At 37.8% G+C, this 24,181-nt stretch overlaps 2 protein-coding genes across 7 annotated transcripts in view; one reads left to right on the plus strand and one right to left on the minus strand.

The window, feature by feature from the left end:
* Nucleotides 1-24,181, plus strand: part of MAP3K13 (mitogen-activated protein kinase kinase kinase 13) — a 430,364-nt gene that overhangs the window by 304,344 nt on the left and 101,839 nt on the right. The gene's annotated exons all lie outside the window — the stretch shown is intronic.
* The window catches only part of IGF2BP2 (insulin like growth factor 2 mRNA binding protein 2), a 155,061-nt gene that overhangs the window by 13,732 nt on the left and 117,148 nt on the right, over nt 1-24,181 (minus strand). For 4 of the 6 annotated variants that reach the window (XM_025451412.3, XM_025451413.3, XM_049105740.1 and 1 more), the window contains 6 exons: nt 23,748-23,811; nt 20,643-20,915; nt 18,622-18,756; nt 10,087-10,209; nt 9,597-9,732; nt 7,046-7,174 (listed from right to left, as the gene is read on the minus strand). In XM_025451412.3, coding sequence (XP_025307197.1) covers nt 7,046-7,174; nt 9,597-9,732; nt 10,087-10,209; nt 18,622-18,756; nt 20,643-20,915; nt 23,748-23,811 — 860 coding nt within the window. The remainder of the gene's footprint in view (nt 1-7,045; nt 7,175-9,596; nt 9,733-10,086; nt 10,210-18,621; nt 18,757-20,642; nt 20,916-23,747; nt 23,812-24,181) is intronic. The other 2 variants (XM_025451414.3, XM_025451415.3) reach the window with 1 other exon arrangement.

Consider the following 24,181-nt stretch of genomic DNA (forward strand, 5'->3'; position numbering starts at 1 on the left):
TCAATAAATGTTCTCTTGAATGGGAAGGGAAAGCAGGTTGTAGCCATCAGATGAACCAGAGGCTCAGGGAAGGGAGAGGCTGGTATGGAACTCCACCCCCTACTTGGCAGCTGGCCTCACACTGTCCCCGTTTGAGGATTCCCAGTTATTTTACAAAGGAGAACCTACTTTAGTTTTGAATATTTTAGAAGCATCAGGACACTGGGGAGGGGGCGAGGGACGTCACAGTAAAGGTGACCCTGCCCTCTGCCAACAGAGGCAACAAGGACGGTGTGGTCATTATTATCCACTGGTTCATGTTACATTCGCAGTTTGAGAGAAACTGGTGTCTGCTCTTCCTGTCTGCTTGACTGCTGGGGTGTGGGTAGAGGAGTAGATACCAAGTGCATTTGTAAAAATTAAAAAGGGAATTATAAATAGTTGGACCAGCTTTTCCCTGGAAGAAATGCAGCATCCTTAGTTCCAAGCTGCTGTGTATAGCCATCATCATGATGCCAGATTTAAGTGATACACTGAAGCATAAAGAAATCCAAGGGTCGGAAGAGTGAGGCTGGGAAATGGGTAGTAGACAGGGCGAGAGTCAGGCATACAAATTACGTTCAAATACTGAAACAACTTTAGTGTGAAAACAGACTGATGCCACATTGCAAAGATGGTGGATGCTCTCCCTAGGAACCGGGGAGGTGGACTTGGGCCTGCGGGGAGGGAGTGGATTTGGGCAGAGGGGTCAATGTCATGGACAGAAGTCTCTCAGATTCAGAAGGTACACTGTTCTACTCCAGCTTGTCAAATGGCCTCCCACAATAGCTGCTTGTCCACCTCGGTGTTGTCAAGGGACAACCTTAGGAGCTGACGAAAACCAGAAATTGTTAAGCTAGCAAGAGGCAGAGCTGAGATTTGAGCACAGAGCTGTGTCTGACTCTGTAGCCCAAGATCTCAACCACTACAACCAACGCTGCCCCCACCTGGAACATTCCAAATTCATGGGTTCGGGTGAGGCCCATGGCTCATGTTATGGAAGAACTCCCCTAAGGACTCTAATGTGCCCTCTGTTGAGTTTATTTAAATATATGAACAAACAATTAAAATTCATTAGATATATACAGCGAATCAGGAGCATGAAAGACGGGAGCAAAGATGAACAGGCAAACAAATGACCTCAGTGAATTAATTCAAGAAAGAGGAAGAGCTTTTTAAAAAAATGTCTCATTTGATTTCTTAGTGAAATTCAAGATGACAGTTCCTTTACGCATAAGAAACGGCTATGAGAAACAAATAAAGGAGAGACTGAGATTGATTTTGGAAAGCAATCACTCAACAGAGGCTGTATATATAGCCGAGAAGACACTCCTTTAACCCAACAGTGCACTGGAAGATCAACCCATGCAAAACAAAAAGCAGGAACCAGACATGAGAATAGAGAAGAAACTGATGGAATGAGCACTGGGTGTTAAACTATATGTTGGCAAACTTAATTTAAATGAATGAATGAATGAATGAATGAATGAGGAGGCAGGAATAGAGAAGATGTATGATCCATAAAATGGGAGTTCCGGAAGGAGAAAATGGAAGTGGAGGGAACGGAATACCAACATGAAGTACATCAGCAAGAGATCTTCCTGAACCAAAGAAAAACCTGAGTCTTCAGACCAAAGGGCTAAGATTCAGATTTCTGAATTCCAATGGGGAAGGCAAAATATTAAAAAAGGCAAAAAAACTTAGAAGGAGAAACTACAAAATAAAGAGAATCAGGCTGGTAGCACACCAATCTGAAAAACAAAATACTAAAAGTACTGTCTTCAGAGTTCTAAAGGAACTATGACTCTACAATTTCTAGACAGCCAGTTGAACTTGCATTCATGTGTGAGGGGAAAAGAAAGGCATTTTCAAATCTAGAAAAGTTTAGAAGTTATGCTACTTATGTACTACTATTCCTGGAAAAGGTTGTTTAAGGAAGTATTCCTGACAAATTAACAAAACAAACAAACAAACAAACAAACAAACAAAAAAGCCCCAAATAACTCAAAAAAAAAAAAAAAGAAGAAGAGAGAGCATATGGAGCGCAAGACACCATCTGCAGTGAGCAAAGTAACCAGTTACAGTTTAGTTAATCCTAAACTGTAGATTATGAGATTGTGTATTCATTAAGAAAGCAAGCTTAATAATTTGGAATAAAATTCCAGATTATTTCTAGAGTGAGCTGACTTAAACACCCTGAACAAACTTTGTTACAATAAAGAATTTAACAAAACCATAATCATAGTGGGAAAACAGCAAAGTGCTTCCATCACGTAACATCATACGGATGAAAACAATTATATAGATGATATGAGCCACCAATTAGAACCCCGCTTTTATAGCTATAAACACAACTCTGAGCCCATCAGAGAAGGCACATCTGTCCAAATGCCCATGAATTAAAAAACCGATTATACTTAAGGCCACAAAAATCAGAAATGCTCTGATAACACTGTCTGAATACAAAGTATGGAAAACAATTGCAAGATAATGGAAAAGAAACCATTAACTTCTTAAAAGTTTAGAATAAACAAAGCCCTAGCAAATTTGATTAAGAAAATAAAGAGGGGCCCCTGGTGGGCTCTGTCCGTAGAATACGAGACTCTTGATCTTGAGGTTGTGAGTTCAAGCCCCATGTTGAGGGTAGTGTTTATTAAAAAAAACAAAACAAAACAAAACAAAAAACACAAACAAAACAAAACAAAAAACGAAATAACAACAAAAAACCTTAAAAATAAAAAAGAGAGAAAACACAAATATACAATGCTAGGGATTACAAGAGAGTAATACACAAGTCTGGGTATTTATCTATTCATTTGACAAAGAGAGAGAGCACAAGCAGGGGGAGTGGCAGGCAGAGGGAGAGGAAGCAGCAGATTCCCCACTAAGCAGACAGCCGGACATGGGGCTCTATCTCAGGACCCCAAGATCATGACCTGAGCCGAAGGCAGACGCTTAACCAACTTAGCCACCCAGGCACCCCAAGTTTGGGGATTTTAAAGGCTAATGGCCTGCTCTGTACACGTTATGCCAACACATATGAAAATTAGATGAGATGAATACTTTCATGGGAAAATAAAAATCAACACAACTAAGTAAAAAACATATAAGAAACTGAAAAGTTTATGTGAAGCAAATAAAAGGTGGTGGCCCAGATGTTTTATGGATAGGTCTTATCAAATCTTCAAGAAACAGAGAAGTCCTACATATTCTTTAATTTTCCAAGGCATACTAAAAGTTGGTCATCTTTCCAATTCATTCTTTGAGAAAAAAGTAATCCTGCTGTTAAAACTGACAGGATTGTTACAGTGTAGACAAAGAGATGAATGGAACAGAGTCAGACAGATGATTAAGTGGGAATTTAGTGTAGGACAAACTGGAATTTTAAACTGAGTGATAAAAAATAGTATAGCATTCAAAAAATGATTTCAGGAAACCTGGCTATCCATTTGGGAAAATAATCAAATTAGACTCTTTTGTCAAACTATTAATCAAAATAAATTCCCTATGGATTACAGATACAAATACAAGTAACAATTCTCAAGAACCAACAACTAAAACTTACATTAAGAAAACATGGGAGGATATTTTTACAGTCTTGGATGGGAGACTTTTTTCCTTAGCATGACAGCAAAGGCCAGAATCCACACAAAACATCACAGATTTAACTACCTTACTTCTTAAAAAATTTCTACATGAATTCTGGTGAAGGGAAATTTGGGAGAATGTAAATTAGCACATACCCTTGTATACAATAATTCCAGTCTTAGAGAATTTACTTTCAGATACACATTTGTGCCAAGACTTATGGATAAGAATACTTACTTTGATACTACATTTAGTAGAGAAAATCTGGAAACAAAACAAATGTCTAAAAATAGTGTGCTGGTAAGGAAAGTTATAGTAAATTCATACAATGGAATACTATGTAGCCATTAAAGAGAATTAGTCTAGCTATGAAAAAATGCTCATAATAAGTAAAACAACAACAACAACAAAAAACCCATGGAATTCTGTATGACATTATTACATATAGTTTTGAATAATATGATCATATACTGATAGAATTTTTTAAAAGTGTAAACATAAAGGTGCTATACTTCTGGGGAGTGGTTGTTGGATAAAATTTGGGTAAGATAAGGCAGGTGAAGGGAAATGTCCACATTTTACTTTATACAACTTGTTCAAAATATATGTATTTTAAATTATTATGGCACAAGATACTATGAATAAGGCAAAGAGAAATGACAGCATGACAGAAAATATTTACAACACAACAAACAGCTAATTGCCTTAATATGTAGTCGGCTGTTACAAACCATTAACAAAAAGATGGAAAATAAAGGTAATAACAATAGCAGCTATGTTTACATAGAAATTATGTGGTTTTAAAATTATTATTATTATTTATTAATGAGAGATACAGGGGGGTGGGCAGAAACACAGGCAGAGGGAGAAGCAGGCTCCATGCAGGGAGCCTGATGTGGGACTCAATCCCGGAGATCCGGGATTACACCCTGGGCTGAAGGCGGCACTAAACCACTGAGCTACCGGGCTGCCCTTATGTGCAGGTTTTAACTTATTTAATAATCCTTAAAACAACCCCATGATACCAGGGTCATCAAGATGCAAATAGGTTAAGTCACCTGCCCAAGGTTAAAAATAGCAAGTGATAGTGCAGAGATGCAAATGCAAGCAGTCTCTAGAAACTGTACTGCCTCTCAAAAGACTGATGGGCAAATGACACAGAGAGACAATTCATTAGAAGGGGAAAAATGGCCAATAAAACTGTTGAGCCTCATAATAACAAAAGAAATGTTTATTTTAAAATATTAGATTTTACGGACTAATTAATTACATGAGTAATAAAGAGTATGGGAGAAAAAAAATCCCTGTCACACACTGGTAGGAAGGAAAACTAGTGTATCTTTCATGTATCAAAATTTATTTATTTATTTATTTTTTAAGATTTTATTTATTTATTCATAGAGTCAGAGAGAGAGAGAGGCAGAGACACAGGCAGAGGGAGAAGCAGGCATGATACAGAGAGCCTGATGTGGGACTCGATCCAGGGTCCCCAGGATCACGCCCTGGGCTGCAGGCGGTGCTAAACCGCTGCACCACCGGGGCTGCCCCATGTATCAAAATTTATATATTATGTATCAACATTTATGTATTTTATAATAATACATTATGTATAAAATTTATACATCCTTAGGCTCAGAAATTCTATTTCTAGGAATTTATTCCAAGGAAATAACTGGATAAAAGAGCCAAGATGTATATACAAGGATTTCCACAGCAGAGTGAAAAATTTAAATATATATATATTAAATATATGTTATAATATACGCATATATATAAATTGTATACACATATACACCCATATACATGCAAACACTGGTTATTTCGACATTGAGAAACAACTTGCATTTTCTACAATTCTGTATTATTTGCTTCTTAAATACAATGCATATATTACTTTCATTAACCAGAAAATAATAAAGAATAAGTTTTCATACATACACATATGCTTCCAAAGCTTCAGGTCAGAGACCAACCCTGGCATGTGTAAGCTAGCTACGAGGAGGTACAGAGACTTCCTGACTTTTGGATGCCAAGAGCAAAAGTACTAGCTTGTGATGCATAAAAGCAAAGAAATACCCTAGAGGTTCCTGGAAATCTGAAAGCCTACATGACAGGAAAACAAGTATTTAAAGCATGCCCACCACTCCCATCCTACCCTATCCTCCTCAGATTCTCTAAGTGTGGCTTTAGGGGCCAGTCTTAGGTCCCACATAGGCAGGAAGTCAGGGCCACCTCCATGTCCTGCACTTTTGCAGCTACCTCAGGGAGATGTCTGATACCTACCCCAGGGAACCATATTGTCGCAGGCAGTTGGGGCAACTATGTGCTCTGGATTAGAATTTACTCTTGGTCTATGGGATCAAGATCAGAAGTTCACGGCTTTTAGCTTTATAAAGAAAGTAAAATCTATTTTATGAAGAACTTATTTTAGTAAAATGGTTATCTTACTGTTGTAGTAAAAATCTCAGATGAAAGGAAACTTCTCAACTGTCAAAATTTATTTTCAAGTTTAGAAAATATTCTGCTATCACATGATAGCTAACAGCTTCTCTTCTGGTTTTAGTATAGGGCACAGTGGCTTTATCTCGTTTCTACAGATAACTCAAAAAGCTACTAGGAATTCTCATACAGCAATGCCTACACCAGAGACCACATCTCAGAAGAAAGGAGTGTTTGCTACAGTAATTAGGTTGTTTGCAAAGAATTAGGTTGACGAACAAAACAGTACAAACATTGGAGGAAAGAAAATTTGCTTAAAAAATAAGCAATATGTATAGAAAAGAATTAGGAGTGAAAAAAAATAAGCTGTCAAATATCCTGAACCCAAATTTGACAATGTATTGATCTATAATGCTTGTATTTGGAAGCAACAATTAGAAAACTCAAAACATTCACATTTCTTTTGTTATTAACTATGACTCAAATAATAAATACTTATTGAGAACCTACTAAATGCCAGGCATTGTGCAAAGTGTTTAGAAACAAACGCTGTGTATTATTTTCTTTTAAAAACTGCCTATTAATAAAATATGATGCATTTGAGTTATAGACACAGGTGAGATATGTATATATATATGAAAGAGTCATCCTGGTACCCTGTTATTTCATTTATATGAACAATATTCATGAAGATTCTTATTTGAGCTAACAGATCTTCTTTTTATAAACGAATAGACTTCTAGTTAGTGAATTTGCTAGCACTGTAGTTTCTTTCCTAGGTATGCCATATACTGTGTAAGAGCACATATTCAGAGGATGGTTTAATAATATTTATCTGTCCATTAGGAAGAAGTCCCAAGAAATGTTGGATTTATCCTACAATCACTTATGATTATGGCCTCCAAATTAAAGCTTTAGCTCTCATTCAACATAGCAGAGTAATGCTGCCGCCTGGGGGTGCCCAGAGCATGAGCAAACCTCTGGATGCTGAGCTACTTACAGCGAAAGGGTGGTAAGGGGGAGCGGGGGGAGCTCCTCGGGGCCCTGCTGGTGGAGGCAGCACGGATAGTCCTGTTGAAAAGATGCCAAGTGCGCTGAGGTTCAACCCCGGGATCAGATTGGCTTGTTGCTGGGAACAGAAATGGAGAAAAAGATGAGGGGAGGAGACCAGAGAGGCCCAGCTTGCCTGGGTCAACCTCCATCTCTTGTCTGTTTGGCACCAGTGCCTCCTGATCCACTCTGCCCTGCCTCATGGACCACCCCGCTGCTGGGGTGGGCTCTCCAAACCTCAAGCTGATGATGGCATTCCTTCAAAGCTTTTCCTAGAGTGTCTACACATCGTAACACAGCCAACTAGGCTCCTCTAGGGGACCCAGGCCACTGCACCCTCTCTCCTGCTGACTTCTGATCCCCACCCTGCCCAGTTCTGCTCCTCTCACTGCTGGGCCCCTGCACATATTATCCATCATGTAAGGAATGTGCTTCTCTTCCTCTTCACCTGGCTAAGTCGTACTCTTCATGTGGGTTTTACCTGAGCTTAGATGTCCCCTTCAGGCAGGAAACCTTCTCTCACCCCAAAGGTCTCTGCTCCAGTGCGTTTTCTTTGCACCCCCCACCAATATTCCTGTGTTTCCTTCAAATAATATTCAAAGTATCATCATACAGTATTTACATTGCCTGTGTAGTTGCCTCTTCCCTTTTAGACCATAATTTCCTTGAGGATGGAGACTGTTTTACTTAGTGTTGTGTGCTCAGTGCCTGGTACATAGTAAGTACTCAATAAATACTTGTAGAACGCATGTTTAAAATATATTGGGTTAACAGGTTTTTTCCAACTCTATCCAGAGAAAGATCAGACCTTTCACTAGGATACCACACATGTAAACACCATTCTCCAGGTTCAGGATGGTTCACAACTTTGAATTTTTCACCATTTGGTTGCCAGTGTTGTGATCCTCTCACCTGCTTGGTCATTTCACATTTAAACACGGGATGCTCACCTGGGGTGAGCGGGGAGTTTGAACTGCACAGCCCCGTCAGAGGCAGAGGGATGTCATCCCCTGACCTGTGTCCTCCCTGCCCCTACCTCTGTCTCCTTGAACACCAAGCGGGTCTCTAACATTTTCTATGTTCTTATTGTGACAAAGGTCATCCATTATCTTGCCTTCTCTTAGGATGTTTGGAGTAGGAGAGCTGGGATATTTAACCTTTACCTCATCAGATATCTAAGATACAATAATTTTGTTATTCATCTATCAACAAATGACTTTGCTACAGACATGGATGAATCTAAGCGATGCGCTCAAGTGGAGGTATGTGGAGCACACAGACCCTTCTGTAGTTTTTCTGGGTATTCACAGAAGAGATGTTTATCATACGATGTCAAGAGCCCAAAAAAAGAAAATGAGATCATCTGAGGATATTTCCACAGACAAATATACACAAACAGGGAGGTGACAATACAATCCTGTCCTCATCATGCTCCACAGTTATCACATGATGTGTGCTGCTACAGTGGGGGGTGGGGAGGGGGGGCGGCGCTGGGGAGAGGTGGGGGTAGTGTTCTGATCTGAAGAGGAAGGTCCTTAGAAAGAGCTGCACTGACGGCACTGGGTTTAGCCTACAGAGCTCTTTGTCAATATTTACTCCTTTGTGAAATATTACCAGGTCTGAGATTTGCTTCAAAGTCATTCAAGGAGGGTGGGAAAGCAGATGGAGGTCCAGATGAAACAAAACAGGCCGGGGGCTGGTAATGGTTCAAGTCTGTTTATAGGCATATGAAGACTAATTACAATATCCCTTCCTCTTTTGTTTAGGTTAGAAAATCATTATAATAAAAAATGAAAAAATTACACCTCTGAGTGGGGCTTGGGCTTTGCTGATAGACAAATATTTTTAAGATTTTTGAATGTCAGACCAGTGCCTCCCCATTATAAAGTGAGAATTAGTTAGCAATAACAGAAAGGACATGCCCAAATCCGGACATTGCTGAAAGCATCAGTGAGAGCCAAGGTGGTTGACAACATTTATTGGGTGACTAGATGTGCAGATCAGTAAGCAAGGGATGAAAATCAGAGTTTAATTTTAAAGTATATATTTTTAAATTTAGAAAGTAACAGGACAATATTACAGAAAGTTTGTAAAGTAGAAAAAAATCTCTTTCCTAGCATACCAGCTGTTTTTATTTTTGTATGCAGCCTTCCTGTCATTTTGCTCCATACTATTTTACATAACCATAACCTGAACTAAATATACTTCTATATGCTCTTTTCTTAATTAACATTATATCATAAGCAATTCTTCATTTTATAATCTTCAAAGTTATGATTTTAATAGCTTCACACTATTTTTTATCCAGTACATTTATCACAATCCACTAGTTGGTTTCCTGCTTGTTTTAATGCTCTTGCCCCAAGAAGGCAGGAATAACTCCGCATATCTATTCTAAGGCACTTCCTCACTCGCTGAATGACAACTATTCTTAGAGAGGCTTGTGTCCTGCCTGAAAACACATGTAAAAACCAGTAGAGAAGAAAGCATTTGGCACTTACATTAACAGCCAGCATATCATTTTCAAAGGCCTCACGGAGCTTCTTCATAATCTCTACCTCTGCATTGGCACAGGCCTCGACTGTGCCCTTCACAGTGATGGTTCTTTCAGGGTTGTATATGCTCAAATCCTGCAAGCTGGCCACCGGGAAAAAAAGAGAGATTTCCTTTTTTCAAAAGGAAAAATAAAATCCCAGAAGGATCACAAACAAGTCTTGGTGGAGGACATGGGGAGAAAACTGGGTTCCCTCACCACACACTGTTGTATCAAATACTTGTCATTTTATTTCAAATCTTAGAGGTGACTTAGCTCATATCCATAGCAGAAAATGTCTGACTGGTAACTATGCACTTGTTTTGATGGTGTTGGAGAGAATTACATCACTTATGATTATAATCCCATTTTAAGGAAAGGCAGATGAAGGAGCTGGGCGTATCAAAATGCTCAAGTTCTCCATTTTGGGCACAATTAAACCGGAATGGGTGGCTTACGATGAGATTGTTATCTTGGTCCCCGTCTCATGTTCAATTTTCTTCAAATTTCTGCCTTCTTTTCCAATCAGTCTTCCAACTAAGCCATTGTGGGCCAAGATTTTCAGAGGAATCTCTTCAGCTCTAAAAGAGACAAACAATAATTTAACACTTAAAGTGGACATATTGGTTGCCTCCTAAGAGCTATTAAACCACTTTTTTCCCTTTACAAACATAAGCCATTTTGTTCAGGTACCAAGTGGCTATGGGTTGTAGGTGAGGCTTGTTCCTTCACCAACCCCAGTGCATGGATTCTGATTAAGACAAGCCAAATCATGGTAATTTTATTCCCTTGTTGATACTGCCTGGAAGTGGGTCTAGGAGGCAAATCTGGCCAATGAGCTATGAGAAGTCTCGCATGACTTTAGGAAGGTTTTTCTTGCTCTTAAAAAAGACAAGGGAGTTTATCAGCCCCGGATGACACACTAGGATGCTACAGGCCCTCCTAACCCCACAGAGATAACCAAATTAACAACCATAGAGAGACTGAAATACCTCTGTGAGAACTCCAGAGCTCAGTTGAGAAACTATGGTACCCTGGTCATGATAAAGCCAAGAAAAGACTCCAGTAAAAGAGGTGGGAAAATCTGCAGTGTTTGGCGTGGCTACTCTTGCTCCTTCTCCTATGCAGCATAGCAAGGAGCAAATGGGAGGAAATCTCCCATACCAGGGATCCTCCCATGGGATGTATACAAAAGATTAGACCACATATCCAACATTCTAGCTTATTTGGGAGCTGCCCGAGGGATTGGTTTCTGCCTTGCTTCACTTGAAGCACTGAGGAGAAGGGTGCCAGCGTTTTAGAAGCTGCTGAAAATCGAGGTGAGCAGTATGTTAGAGCTGCAATTCCATAGTCAGAAGTCAGGGGGAGAAAGGTCAGAAGAGGTTTGAGAGGCCCTAACAACTCCAAACAGGGTGGGTAAGTAAGATGGTTGTTTTTTTTATAAATGCCCCAATCCTAGCAAAACATTAAGAGACATACAAAGAAATGGAGAAATATGTGCTAATCAAAGGATCAAAATATAACTCCAGAAACCATCCCTAAAGAAATGCAGATGCATGAGCTGACAAAGAATTTACAAATGTCATAAAGACACTCAATGACCTAAAAGAGAACAGTTCTCTAAAAGAGAACAGAGAGACAACTAAACAAAATCAGGAAAACCATGAATGAACAAAATGAGGATATCAACAGAGAAACTATAAAAAACAATAATGGAACTAAAAAATGTAATACCTGAACCAAAACAAAATTCATTAAAGCAAATCTGACAGGCAGAAGAAAGAACAAGCACACTTGAAGACTGGTCATTTGAAATCATCAAGTAAAAGTAGAAAAAAGAAAAAAGAATGAAAAAAGCCCCCACAAAGCACAGACAAAGGCTAAGAAATTTATGGGTCAGGATCAAGTGGACTAATAAACTCATGCAAATCCCAGAAGGAAGAAAGAGAAAGGGTAGAGAGCTCATTTGAAGAAATAAGAGCAAAAAAGTTTCCAAATCTCAGGAAAGAAATGGACATGTAGATTCAAGAAACTCAAAGAACTCCAAATGGGACAAACCAAGGAGAACCACACTGAGACACATTATAATCCAACTGTCCAAAAGCAAAGACAAAGAGAGAATCTTCAAAGCAGCAAGAGAAAAGTGATTATTCACAAACAAGAGAGTTTGCATAAGATTATCAGCAGATTTCTCAGCAGAAACTTTTTTTTTTTTAAGCATTTTGTTTATTCATGAGACACAGAGAGAAAGAGAGAGAGGCAGAGACACAGGCAGAGGGAGAAGCAGGCTCCATGGCAGGGAGCCTGATGTGAGACTGGATCCCAGGCCTCCAAGATCAGGCCCTGGGCTGAAGGCAGGCCCTAAACCGCTAAGCCACCCAGGCTGCCCTCTCAGCAGAAACTTTACAGGCCAGAAGGCAGTTGGATGAAATGTTCAAAATGCTGAAAGAAAAACACATCAACCAAGAATATTGTATCTGGCAAAAGTGAAAATGAAGGAGATATTAAGGAGATATTAAGACTTTCCTAGATAAACAAAAGCTTAAAGGGGAGATCATTATTATTAGGCTTGCTCTACAAGAAATGCTAAAAGGAATCATTTAATGGAAATGAAGGGACAGTGGATAGCAACACAAAGCCATATGAAAATACAAGGTTCTCTAGCAAATGTAAATACAAATACAATAACCTGTACTATAATAATTTTGATGCACAGAATTTAAATGACAAAAACATTTTTTAAAAAGATAAATCTATTAATAGGTATAAAATATATAAAGAGCAATTTGTGACATCAGTAACAAAATAGGGTGCAGAATTGTAAAAGAGCAGAGTTTTTGGATATGATTAAAGTTAAATTGCTATCAGTTTAAAATAGAATGCTATATCTTTAAGATGTTTTATGTAATTGCAATGGTAACCATGAAGAAATTATAGATATACATAAAAGGAAATGAAGAGACTTAACATGTATCACTATAAAAACCAAAAAGCAAAGAACAAAGTAAAAAAAATACACTAAAGAAAGCCGTAAAAGAGAAAAGGAGGGACAATAAAGCTACAAGACATTTAGAAAACAACAAAATGGCAATAGGAAGTCCTTCCCTATTAATAATTAATTACGTTAAGTGTAAAAGAATTAAAGTTCCCAATCCAAAAGATATGGATTGGCTGAATGGATTAAAAAAAACCAAACAAACAATGAAAGATCGCAAATTGACAACTTTAAACTCAAGGAATTAAAAAAAGAATAAACTAAATCCAAAGTTGGATTAATAAGGAAGGAAATGATAAAGATCAGAGCAAAGATAAACAAAATAGAGAAGAGAAAAACAAAACAAAACAAAAAAAACAACTAAAAATTGGTTTTTGACAAGATCAACAAAATTAATAAATATCTAGATTAAAGCAAAGAAAGAACACTCAAATATTTAAAATCAGAAGTGAAACAGGGGATGCTGCAACTGATGTTATAGAGATAAGCATGATTACAAGAGAATACCATGAACACGCATACATCAACAAAGAGATTAACTAGAAGAAGTAGATAAATTCCCAGAAACACACAACCTACTAATACTAAATCTTGAAAAGAAAATCTGAACAGACCAATTTATAAGTAAGGAGATTGATTCAGTACTTAAAAACTTCCCAACAAAAAAGCCCAGAATCAGATGGCTTCCCTGGAGAATTCTACCAAACATTTAAAGAAGAATTAATACCAATTCTTCCAAAAAAATAAAGAAGAGGGAACATTTCCAAGCTCATTCTATGAGACCGGCTTTACTCTAATACCAAGCTAGACAAAGACACTTCGATAAAAGAAAACTACAGTCCAATATCCTTGATAAATATTGATACAAAAGTCCTCAACAAAATACAAGAAAATGAATTCAAAAGCATTTTACATTAAAAGGACAATACAAAAAAATAAAAAAATAAAAAATAAAAGAACAATACATTATGACTAAGTAGGATGTGCTTCTGGAATGTAAGGGTGGTTCAACATATAAAAATCAATGTAATATACATTAATAGAATAAAGGTAAAAAACCACATGATCATCTGAATTGATGCAGAAAAAAGCATTTGACAAAAATTTAGCACCCTTTTATGATAAAAACAGTCAACAATCTAGAAATACAATGAAACTACCTTAATAAAACAAAGGCCTTTTGTGAAAAGCCCACAGTGAATATCATATTCAATAGTGAAAGACTGTAAACTTCTCCTAAGATCTGGAACAAGAGAAGGATACCCACATTCACCATTTCTATTCAACTTAGTATTGGAAGTGCTAGCTAGAGTGCTAGTTAGAGCAATTAGGTAAGAAAAAGAAATAAAAGGCATTGAAATTGAAAAGGAAGAAGTAAATTATCTTCTGTTTGCAGATATGATGTGATATGAAGAAAACTCTAAAGATTCCACAAAAAAAATAAAATCTGTTAGAATAAACTCATTCAGCAAAGTTGCAGTATATAAAATCAACATACAAAAATCAAGTTTGTTTCCATACACTAACAATAAACCACCTGAAAAGAAAATTAAGAAAAAACACTTTCATTTTACAATAGTGCCGTAAAGAATAAAATACTTAGGAATAAACGTAACCAAGGAGATAAAAGATTTATATGCTAAAATACTACATAGGACTGGTGAAAGAAATGAGAGAAGACAAAAATAAATGGAAAGACATCCCATGTTCATGAACTGAAAGACTTAATATTGTTTGGATGTCCATACTACCCAAAGTGATCTACAGATTCAGTGCAATCCCTATCAAATTCCCAATGGCATCTTTTGCAGAAATAAAATAATTCATCTGAAATCTCAAGGGACCCTGAACAGTTAAAACAATTTTGAAAAAGAACAAAGCTGGAGAACTCACACCTCCTGATTTCAAAACCTGTTACAAGGCTACAGTAATTAAGACAGTATGGTAGTGGCATCAAGGCAGATAAATAAACCAATGGTACAGAATAGAGATTCCAGAAATAAACGCTTGCATATATGATCAAATGATCTTTGACAAGGGTGCCCAGATAACACAATGGGGAAAAGGACAGCCTTCAACAAATGGTGCTGGGAAAACTGGATATCCACATGCAAAAGAATGAAGCTAGACCCTTATTTTAGCCCACATACAAAAATTACCTCAAAATGGAATAAAGACCTAAATGTAAAACCTAACACTATAATAGTCCTAGAAGAAAATAAGGGAAAGCTTCATGACATCAGGCTTACCAATGAGACATCAAAAGCAAAGGCAACAAACACCAAAATAGACAAATTCAACATCAAATTTAAAAACTTTTGTGCATCAAAGGACATGGTCAACAGAGTGGAAAGGTAACCTAGGGAAAAGAAGTAAATATCTGCAAATCATGTACCACTAATCATAAAGGATTAATATCCAGAATATATAAAGAACTCCTACAATTCAACAACAAAAAAAATCAGACAACCCATTTTAAAAATAGGCATAAATTAGATACTCTCCAAAGATGATATACAGATGGCCAATAAGCACATGAAAAGATGCTCAATATCACCAACTATCAGAGAAATGTAAATAATCTGAGATACTATGAACACAAATTATTACCACACATCCATTAGTTTGGCTACTACCAAATAACAGAAAATAGCAAGGACTGGTGAGGATGTGGAGAAATTGGATCCCTTGTGTACTGTTGGTGATATTATAAAATGATATCATTGTTATGGAAAACAATAATATGGAGATTCTCAAAAAATTGAATAAAACTATCATGATCCAGTAATCTCACTTCTGGGTATATATCCAAAAGATTAAAAGCAGGATCTTGGGGGGAAAAAAGCAGGATCTTGAAGAGATATTTGTACACCCATGTTCATAACAGTACTATTCACAATAGCCAGAAGGTGAAAACAACCCAAATTGTACATCAGTGGATGACTATACAAAATGTGATATATGCACACAAAGGAATATTATTCAATTTTTATTTTTTTATTTTTTTTATTTTTTATTTTTTTATTTTTTATTTTATTCAATTTTAAAAAGGAAGCAAGTCCTGCTGCATGCTACAACATGGATGAATCTTGAAGACATTATGCTAAGCGAAATAAGCCAGTCACAAAAAGACAAAATACTGTATGATTCCACTTATATGCAGTCTCTAAAGCAGTCAAATTCACAGAAACAGAAAGTAAAATTTTAGCTACTGAAGGTTAGAGGGAGAGAGAAAAGGAGAGTTGTTCAGTGGGTATATAGAGTTTCAGTTTTGCAAGATGAAAGGTTTTGGAAATCTGTTTTTACAATAATGTGACTATATTATTGAGCTGTAAACTTAAAAATGGGTAAGTAAAATAAATCAGAGAAACACAAATACTGCATAATCTCATTTACATGTGGAATCTAAAATGAAACAAGCTCATAGATACAGAGAACAGATTAATGGTTGCCAGAGGTGTGTGAGGGATGAGGTGTGTGTGCAAAATGTGTGAAGAGAGTCAAACTTACAAACTTCCATATAGGGCAGCCCCGGTGGCTTAGCGGTTTAGCACCACCTTCAGCCCAGGGCATGATCCTGGAGACTCAGGATCGAGTCCTGCATCAGGCTCCCTGCATGGAGCCTGCTTCTCCCTCTCCCTGTCTCTCTCTCTCTGTGTCTCTAATAAATAAATAAAAAATCTTAAAAAAACCTTCCATACAAAATAAATAAGTCATGAGATATAATGAACAGCATGGTGATTATAGCTGATAATACTATACTGAATATATGAAAGTCCCTAAGAAAGCAAATCTTAAGTCCTTGTCACAAGAAAAAAAATAACTATGAATGGTGAGGGATATTAGCTAGACTTATTGTGGTGATGATTTCACAATACATACAAATATCCAATAATTTTGTTGTACACGTCAAACAAATATAGTATTACATGTCAATTATACCTCAACAAAAAACACGATTAGGATGGTAAATTTTGTTTTGTGTTTTTTACCAGAAAAAAAAAGAGTTCAAAAAAGGAGGAACAAGGATGCCCTCTCTTTCAACTTTTGAATATTTTTATGTGGGGGCAGAAGGTCTGAAATCACTATAACCATCCTGTCATCATCAGGCCAGTATCAGACATCCCAAGGAAGACAGAACAGAAAGAAAGGTGGTGGGTCTGAGTCTGTGATTCAATTGACCTTGGAGTCATCCACCTCAGGACTTCTTATTATGTGACAGAATAATAGTTTCTTATTGCTTAAGTGACTTGTTATATGTTTTCTGCTAGTTAGGACCAAAAGCAATCTAACATGCATTCCTACTATACACAGACACTTGAAGAAACACCACCAGAATGGAACTTTCAGAGGGGAGGGTTTTTGTAGGCTTTGTTCACATAGAATACTGCCCAGCACATGGTAGGTGCTTAATAAATGCTTGATAAATGAGTAAAAAAGAAAATTTAGGATTATTCTTCTACATCCTCTAACCTCCTGCTCATCCCCCTCAGGATTCAGCTGAAACATCACTTATCAGGGAGAAAGAAGTCTTCTCTGAATCCCCCAAATGTCTTCCTGCTCTCCTAAAACCTTGATGATGGTCCTTCACTTACATGCAGTTATTTTCGACTCTCACATGTCTCATGGCTGTGCTTGATGACCTCCTGGTGTAAGTATTTGTTTAGCGAATATCTCTCCCACTGGATCATTAGCTCCATGAAAGTAGGGTCTGGGTCCTGTTTATGGCAGTAGCACAGCACTTAGCACAGTGCGGCACTGAAAAAAACTGATTTCAGAGATATTCAACCTCTATGTTGGCCCTACGTGAAAACTCAAGAATTTAATTTACACATCAGTCTTTTGGATTATTTAGAATATTTGAAATTGCTTGTCCTGAGGCTGAAGGACCAGGAAGGGTGTTATTTATAAAGTTCTCAATAGCTTGGTTGAGGGAGGAGCTTATTCAAATTAAGCCATGGCATTTGGGAGGTTTCAAAGGCCTCAAATAGAATAATTCATAAGTAATAAATTCATAAGTTAGAGTCGCTTATGAAATGTGAGAATAGATTTGCAATGTTTTGCTTTTAAGGACTATTTTCATCTTCTTGGTTTTATTTTTTATTTTTCTTTTAATCTTCTTGGTTTTAGAACACTCTTATTTGACATTATTTGCTAAGTTAATTTTATATTTGATTCATCCCTCACTGCTTCTCTATAAAACTGCTGCCACTACCCATTAAGTGGATTTTTGCCAAACTGACAGGGGAACTCCTTTTATCATCTATTCCATTATCACTAATTCATTTATAACACAAAGTCAATGGGTATAGTAAGAACTGTATCATTTGAATTGGTACAACACTCAGGAATCCTAAGAAGTATTTTGTAAAAAAAGAAAAGGAGGGAAGGAAATGAAAGAAGAGTAAAGTAGCTACTTGGATAGCAGTTTCTCCTACTTAAGGAAAATTTAAGAGTGCAACATGGTGGTAAAAACCTTTTCCAGAACAATAAATGATGGCTTCGATGACAACATACATTCCATGCAAATCTGCACTGTCCAGTATGATAGCCATTAGCCATAAATGTGACTATTTAAATTTGAATGAATGAAAATAAAATATTTAGCTCCTCCAAGGCAGTGGCCACATTTCAAGTACTCAATAGCAACATATGGCTTATGGCTATCATATTGAACAGTGCAGATACACAATATTTCCATCATTGCATGGCCTTAGAAGCATGTATCTACATGTTTCTACCAGTTAATTCTTAGTAATGAGTGATGGAACCATTCAGATGACCAAAAGAAACATCAAAGTGGAGAAACAGTCATGTCATAAACATAAAAGATCTATTTCCTACTGTATTCTCCTAAGGAACAAATTTCTTAAAAATAATCTGTCCCCTGCTCCCTATATCGAGTAATAGAATTAAAGGTTTTAAAAAATTTGTGTTAAGTCAATGAGAACTTACTCTGTTCTCTGTTAAGTGATCTGGACATCGTATGCACACTTACAGTTTGGTCTCATCAGCTTCTTTCTGCATGATTTCAAGAATCATGCGGCATGCTTCAGAGGTCCCCTCTGGGGTGGCATGGATGGTGACAGGCTTCTCTGCAGCCCCAGAGTTCTCCTTTCTATGGATGTCTACCCTGTAGGGAAAGAATCAGGAGCCATAACACAACGTCCTCTGGGACAGGATCCTAGTCCCGAGAAAGCATCTCACGGGCCAACATACAGCAAGGACACAGACAATGAAGTGTCATTAGCACGTTTGCAACCAATGCCATTCTTCAAGACGGCGGCAAGCAGTGCAGGAGGTCTTATGCCAAACTTGAATTCTTTGCAGTTCCATTTAGAAGGGAATATTTCTTGCCGGAGTGCTGTGGGACAAAGGCACCAAGCCAACTTGGTAATGAAGCCAGTTTGGCAAATGAAGTATTTTGTGTAGTCTTTCAAATGATCATAGAAGCGAAGGGTAAAGTGAGTGGGGTAACACTGCACACTGGCATGGTGCCAGTTTCTGAACTGATTGTAGCTTTTAAAAGCCATATGTTAATCCAAATCCAAACACCAAATTCAAGCAAGCTTTATATATTTGAGTGTGGATTAAAAACAGAGGAATGCCCTCTCTGCTGAAGTTTTTGGTTTCCTTGCCACTGGCAGCCTGCCTTCTTCCAGGCTCTTAAAACTAATGGCTCAAAAACTTGATGACTTTATCAGACTTCTTAGGGTAGTTGTGGCCCTACTTATTTTTGTTATTTTTGAAAATCACATAATTGATTATATCCCTTTTTACTTTGGCTGTTAGAAAGCCAAGATTCAAGTCTTTGGCCTATTTGCAAAAATTGGGCACATACTTTGAGAACTAAACTTCACTTCTCTTTAAACTTGTTGCATTTTTAAAGCCACTTTAAGAAATTTTTGGAACAAAAAGACATAACTAAAAATCACTTTTGCAGTGAAGCAAACTTAGAGGGGAGAAAAGAGCTGATTTTAAAATAAATGGAACAGCAGACAGTACTTCCCTCCTCTACTGGCTCATCATTTCACTGCTATGACCATGAACTCTGGGACTCATACATATAAGTGCCCATTATTTGGCAGTAACTCAGACACTTTGAAGAAAATAGTGTTTTCTCTTTCAGGTTACAAGACACTCAATGAATGACGTGAAAAAAATGTGCTAGGCATGTAAATAACCCCTGTTTGTCAGCAACTTGGCGTTTTGCAATTTAAGTGCTTTCACAGCAATTATTTCTTTCAATCTGCCTGACTGTCCTAATTCTAACAATAATCCTGGTTTATGGAACAAAGTTGATGCTCTGGGAAGTTAATTTTTTCCTAAGATCATAGAGCCATTAAATGGTAAATCCTGAATATGGGTCTTTGTGTCCTGTGCTTTCTTCATTGCATCATGCTGTGTTCTTAAGAACATTCAAAAACCAACAATCCCACAGGTCATTTTATCCACTACAATTCCTACTACCCCCTACAACTACTACTCCTATTCAATCTCCTTAGAAATTAAACATAAGATTAATGTACTTCATTTCTTGATCAATATAGCAGACCTATTCACTTCTTTTACGTAGCTAATTATGAGATCACCTAAGCGATCTCCAAGGATGACTATGACTCAGGGCTCCAACTCAAGACAGGAGGTAAAGAACTAAGAGATAAGTGGTTTCTGGGATCCCACAAAACTCAGCCCCATACGTCTAATGTTTTAGAAATTGATGTACTCACAAGCATAAGTAAGATTATGAGAACAATTCTCAGCTGTTAAGTCATTTGTACCTTCTTTATGAAACTTTAGTATTTCAGGGTGTGACCTTTAGGCTACTGGCAGGAGAGCACATTAAATCCCAAGCTTTGTTAGTTGGTTAGTTCTATTTTAAGAAGCTACCATCCCATACAGCACAGCACCCCCACCCCCCACTGCTGATGCAAGCAACAGCCACCTGAGGATGACTGGGACCCACCAGCATTCAGGAGCCTGTCAGAAGGAAGCAAAGGAAGCCCCGGAGGCACGTACCGGGACTGGGTCTGCTTAGTGATGTTCTTTATGGTCAAGCCCTCTTTTCCGATGATGGCACCAACAAACTGGGTGGGGACCAGGATCCGCAGCGGGAAATCAATCTGTCTGGCCTGAGAAGAGCCCCCAGGGGCGTGGCCTTGCTCCCGGGAAGAGTGGTCCCCACGCTGGGCTCGCTGAGGGGGCGTAGGGGAGCTCACCTCTTCATCCGGGATGTAGGAAATCTTGAAGGAGTAGTTCTCAAACTGATGCCCGCTTAGCTTCTCGATGGCTCTGCAGGAGCAGGTGAGCTTTGTTAGAGAGTGATGTCAAAGAGGACGACCCTCAGGCCAGGGGATAGGTTCATTCAGTCTAGTTTACTAGTTGCCAATGTGAACAGCATTAATCCTCCCCAAGGATACAGTGGTGAGCAAGGCAGATGCCAGCTCTGCTCCCTTAGAGCTTGTGGTTAATAATTAAACAATTGCAATGTACAGGCCTTGTCACACCTGATATACAACTATGCATTCTGCCTTTTTTCACCACCCAAGGTGTATCCCCCTCAAAAAAACTCTATAAATATTGGTATTAAATTATGAGTCATTTTTTTCTCACTTTGCTTTTTTTTCTCATTTTGATCATAATACATATTATTGAAAATTCAGAAATAGATATGCACAAATAAGAAAAAAACCTAGTCCATCCTATATCTTTCTTTTCTTAAATATAATTATCATTTATAAAACATGGATTAATAGCATATAAACTATTTTTTAATCTTTAAAAAACAGTTAATACTCTTAATGTTTTCTTTTTTTTTTTCCTGAAGGGATTTTATTTTTTTATTTTTTAAAAAAAGATTTTATTTATTTATTCATGACAGACACAGAGAGAGAGAGAGAGGCAGAGACATAAGTAGAGAGAGAAGCAGGCTCCATGCAAGGAGCAGGGAGCCCAATGCAGGACTCAATCCCAGGACTCCAGGATCACGCCCTGGGCCAAAGATAGGCGCTCAACTACTGAGCCACCCAGGTGTAATCTAAATGTTTTCCAAGTCATTAAATGTCCTACAATTTAGTTTTTACTGGATGTTTAACATTCTGTTGATTTATCATAGCTTTTGCAACTCATTCCCTGATGTTATACATATATAATCTTTTATTATTATATATAGTGTTGCCATGGGCATTTTTTCAACTCCAACTGCATACTGGACAAATTCTTAATGGAATTGCTGGGTCAGAGAGTACATGCAGAAATCTGATATTATTAAGTACCGCTCAGTGTGCTTCTGGAAAGTTTCAACACTTACTATTCCATAGCAGTTAAGAGAGCATTTGTTTCCTTGAGTCCTCATATTATTTAAAATTATTTATTAATTTGGTAGGGAATACACAATATCTCACTATTGCATTTTTAAAATTATACAGGAAGTGGAACAATTTTTTCACAGGTTTTTTGCAGCATATGAAAACAATAGCCTTATTCTCCTAGGTTAATGTTTAGGGTTTGTGAATTTATTACAAAGTAGTATCTTTGAATTCAATAAAAGCAACAATCATATCATGTATGGAGGTCCTAGCTAAGTGGCAGCTGGACACAAACTACAACAGTGAGTTGCTGATCTATATCCTGCTTATGTACATGTGGCTGAAGTCAATAGCAAATGATCTATTGCCTTTTTCAATGCAAAATTAATTTTTTTAAGACTAGTGGTAGGAAGATGAGTTAAATATATCATCATGTGTGTTGAAACCTTGAAAAATAATAAAGCTATAATTCTGGGATGTATAACCAAGGTTATGCCACATCCACGAAACACGGCCATGTTTGACCATAATTCTAGTTACAATGACCTGACAGGCATTTCACTTTAAAGACCTCCTACAGGGCAGCCCTGGTGGCTTAGCGGTTTAGCACTGCCTTTGGCCCAGGGCCTGATCCTGGAGACTTGGGATCCAGTCCCGTGTCGGGCTCCCTGCATGGAGCCTGCTTCTCCCTCTGCCTGTGTCTCTGCCTCTGTCTCTCTCATGAATAAATAAATACAATCTTAAAAAAAAAAATAAAGACCTCCTACAAAAAGAACTTGTTTTTTTTTGTTGTTGTTATTGTTTTTAAAGACCCAATTCTGGCGCAGCGGTTTGGCGCCTGCCTTTGGCCCAGGGCGCGATCCTGGAGACCCGGGATCGGATCCCACATCAGGCTCCTGGTGCATGGAGCCTGCTTCTCCCTCTGCCTGTGTCTCTGCCTCCCTCTCTCTCTCTGTGACTATCATAAATAAATAAAAATTAAAAAAAATAAAATAAAATAAAGACCCAATTCCATGTCCATTAACCGCCAACGTCAAAATTAACCATCAATGAAGCAATATAATCAAAAATAGGGACTAGGAGGTGAACAGAAGTTAGGAAAAAGAACCCAAACCAGGCAATTTTTTATTAACCACTTCCAGACAATTCTCCCTGCTGCTGCTGCTGTCATTGAGATGGATCCCCTTTTTAATATTACACAGAGGAAATTATCTCTTCACCAAGTGTGGAGAGAAGTAGATTGGTGCTTCTTGAGGTGCATGGAGGAAGCTCCAGGTAAAAGAAGCTCCCACTGGTTGGCAAAGCAGAGTCTGTGGAACATAGTGTCAGAGAACTGGTGCCTCTATTCCCGACCATGTCAAGACACAGCACCCACCTCAGTTTTGATGCCATGGCTCAATATTTTTCAAGATAAAGACTCTGTACAACCAACAAATGGACATCCTGGATAATGGTATAAATGCCCTCGAGCTCCACTGACATGTCAAAAGTAAGTAGCAGAGATGTCCTAGAGCTCCTCTGGTGTGTCAAAGATAAGGATCTTTTTGGAATTCAAAGACAACCCTCCAAAATTTTATTTTATTTTATTTTTTAAAGATTTTATTTACTTACTTATTTATGAGAGACACAGAGAGACAGAGAGAGGGAGAGACACAGGCAGAAGGAGAAGCAGGCCCCATGCAGGGAGCCCGATGTGGGACTCGATCCCGGGTCTCTAGGATTAGACCCTGGGCTGAAGGCGGTGCTAAACTGCTGAGCCACTGGGGCTGCCCACCCCCCCAAAATTTTAAAAGGAAAGTAGTCCAAACCCACTTACATCTTTGCTTCTTCTCTTGTTGCATATGTGACGTTGACAACGGCAGTTTCTGTGTCTGTGTTGACTAGGAAAGAAGCAAAAACTATACTGTCATAGGAAAAAAAAAAGCTGCCACCCTCTAGCTCAATGTAAACAGACTAACTTGAGAAAAGAATGAACAAAAAATTCATCAGTCTAACTGCACAGTTATCTGAATCTCTATCTTTATTCACGTGCATTCATAGTAAATAGTAATCAACTGTATATGCACATTTGTAATCAATTGTATATACAACTCAAAGCTACATTTTCACTTATAAATACTATTGTATGTGCACATGTTTGTATTTTTCATTTTAATGTCTATGTAAAATTTAAGTAAATGTGCCATGATTTCTGCCTAACCATTCAATTGTTGACATATGGGTTATTCCCAATATCTGCTCTTCTAAGTA

The sequence above is a fragment of the Canis lupus genome, chromosome 34, assembly GCF_003254725.2.
Source record: "Canis lupus dingo isolate Sandy chromosome 34, ASM325472v2, whole genome shotgun sequence".
NCBI classification, from domain to species: Eukaryota; Metazoa; Chordata; class Mammalia; order Carnivora; family Canidae; genus Canis; species Canis lupus.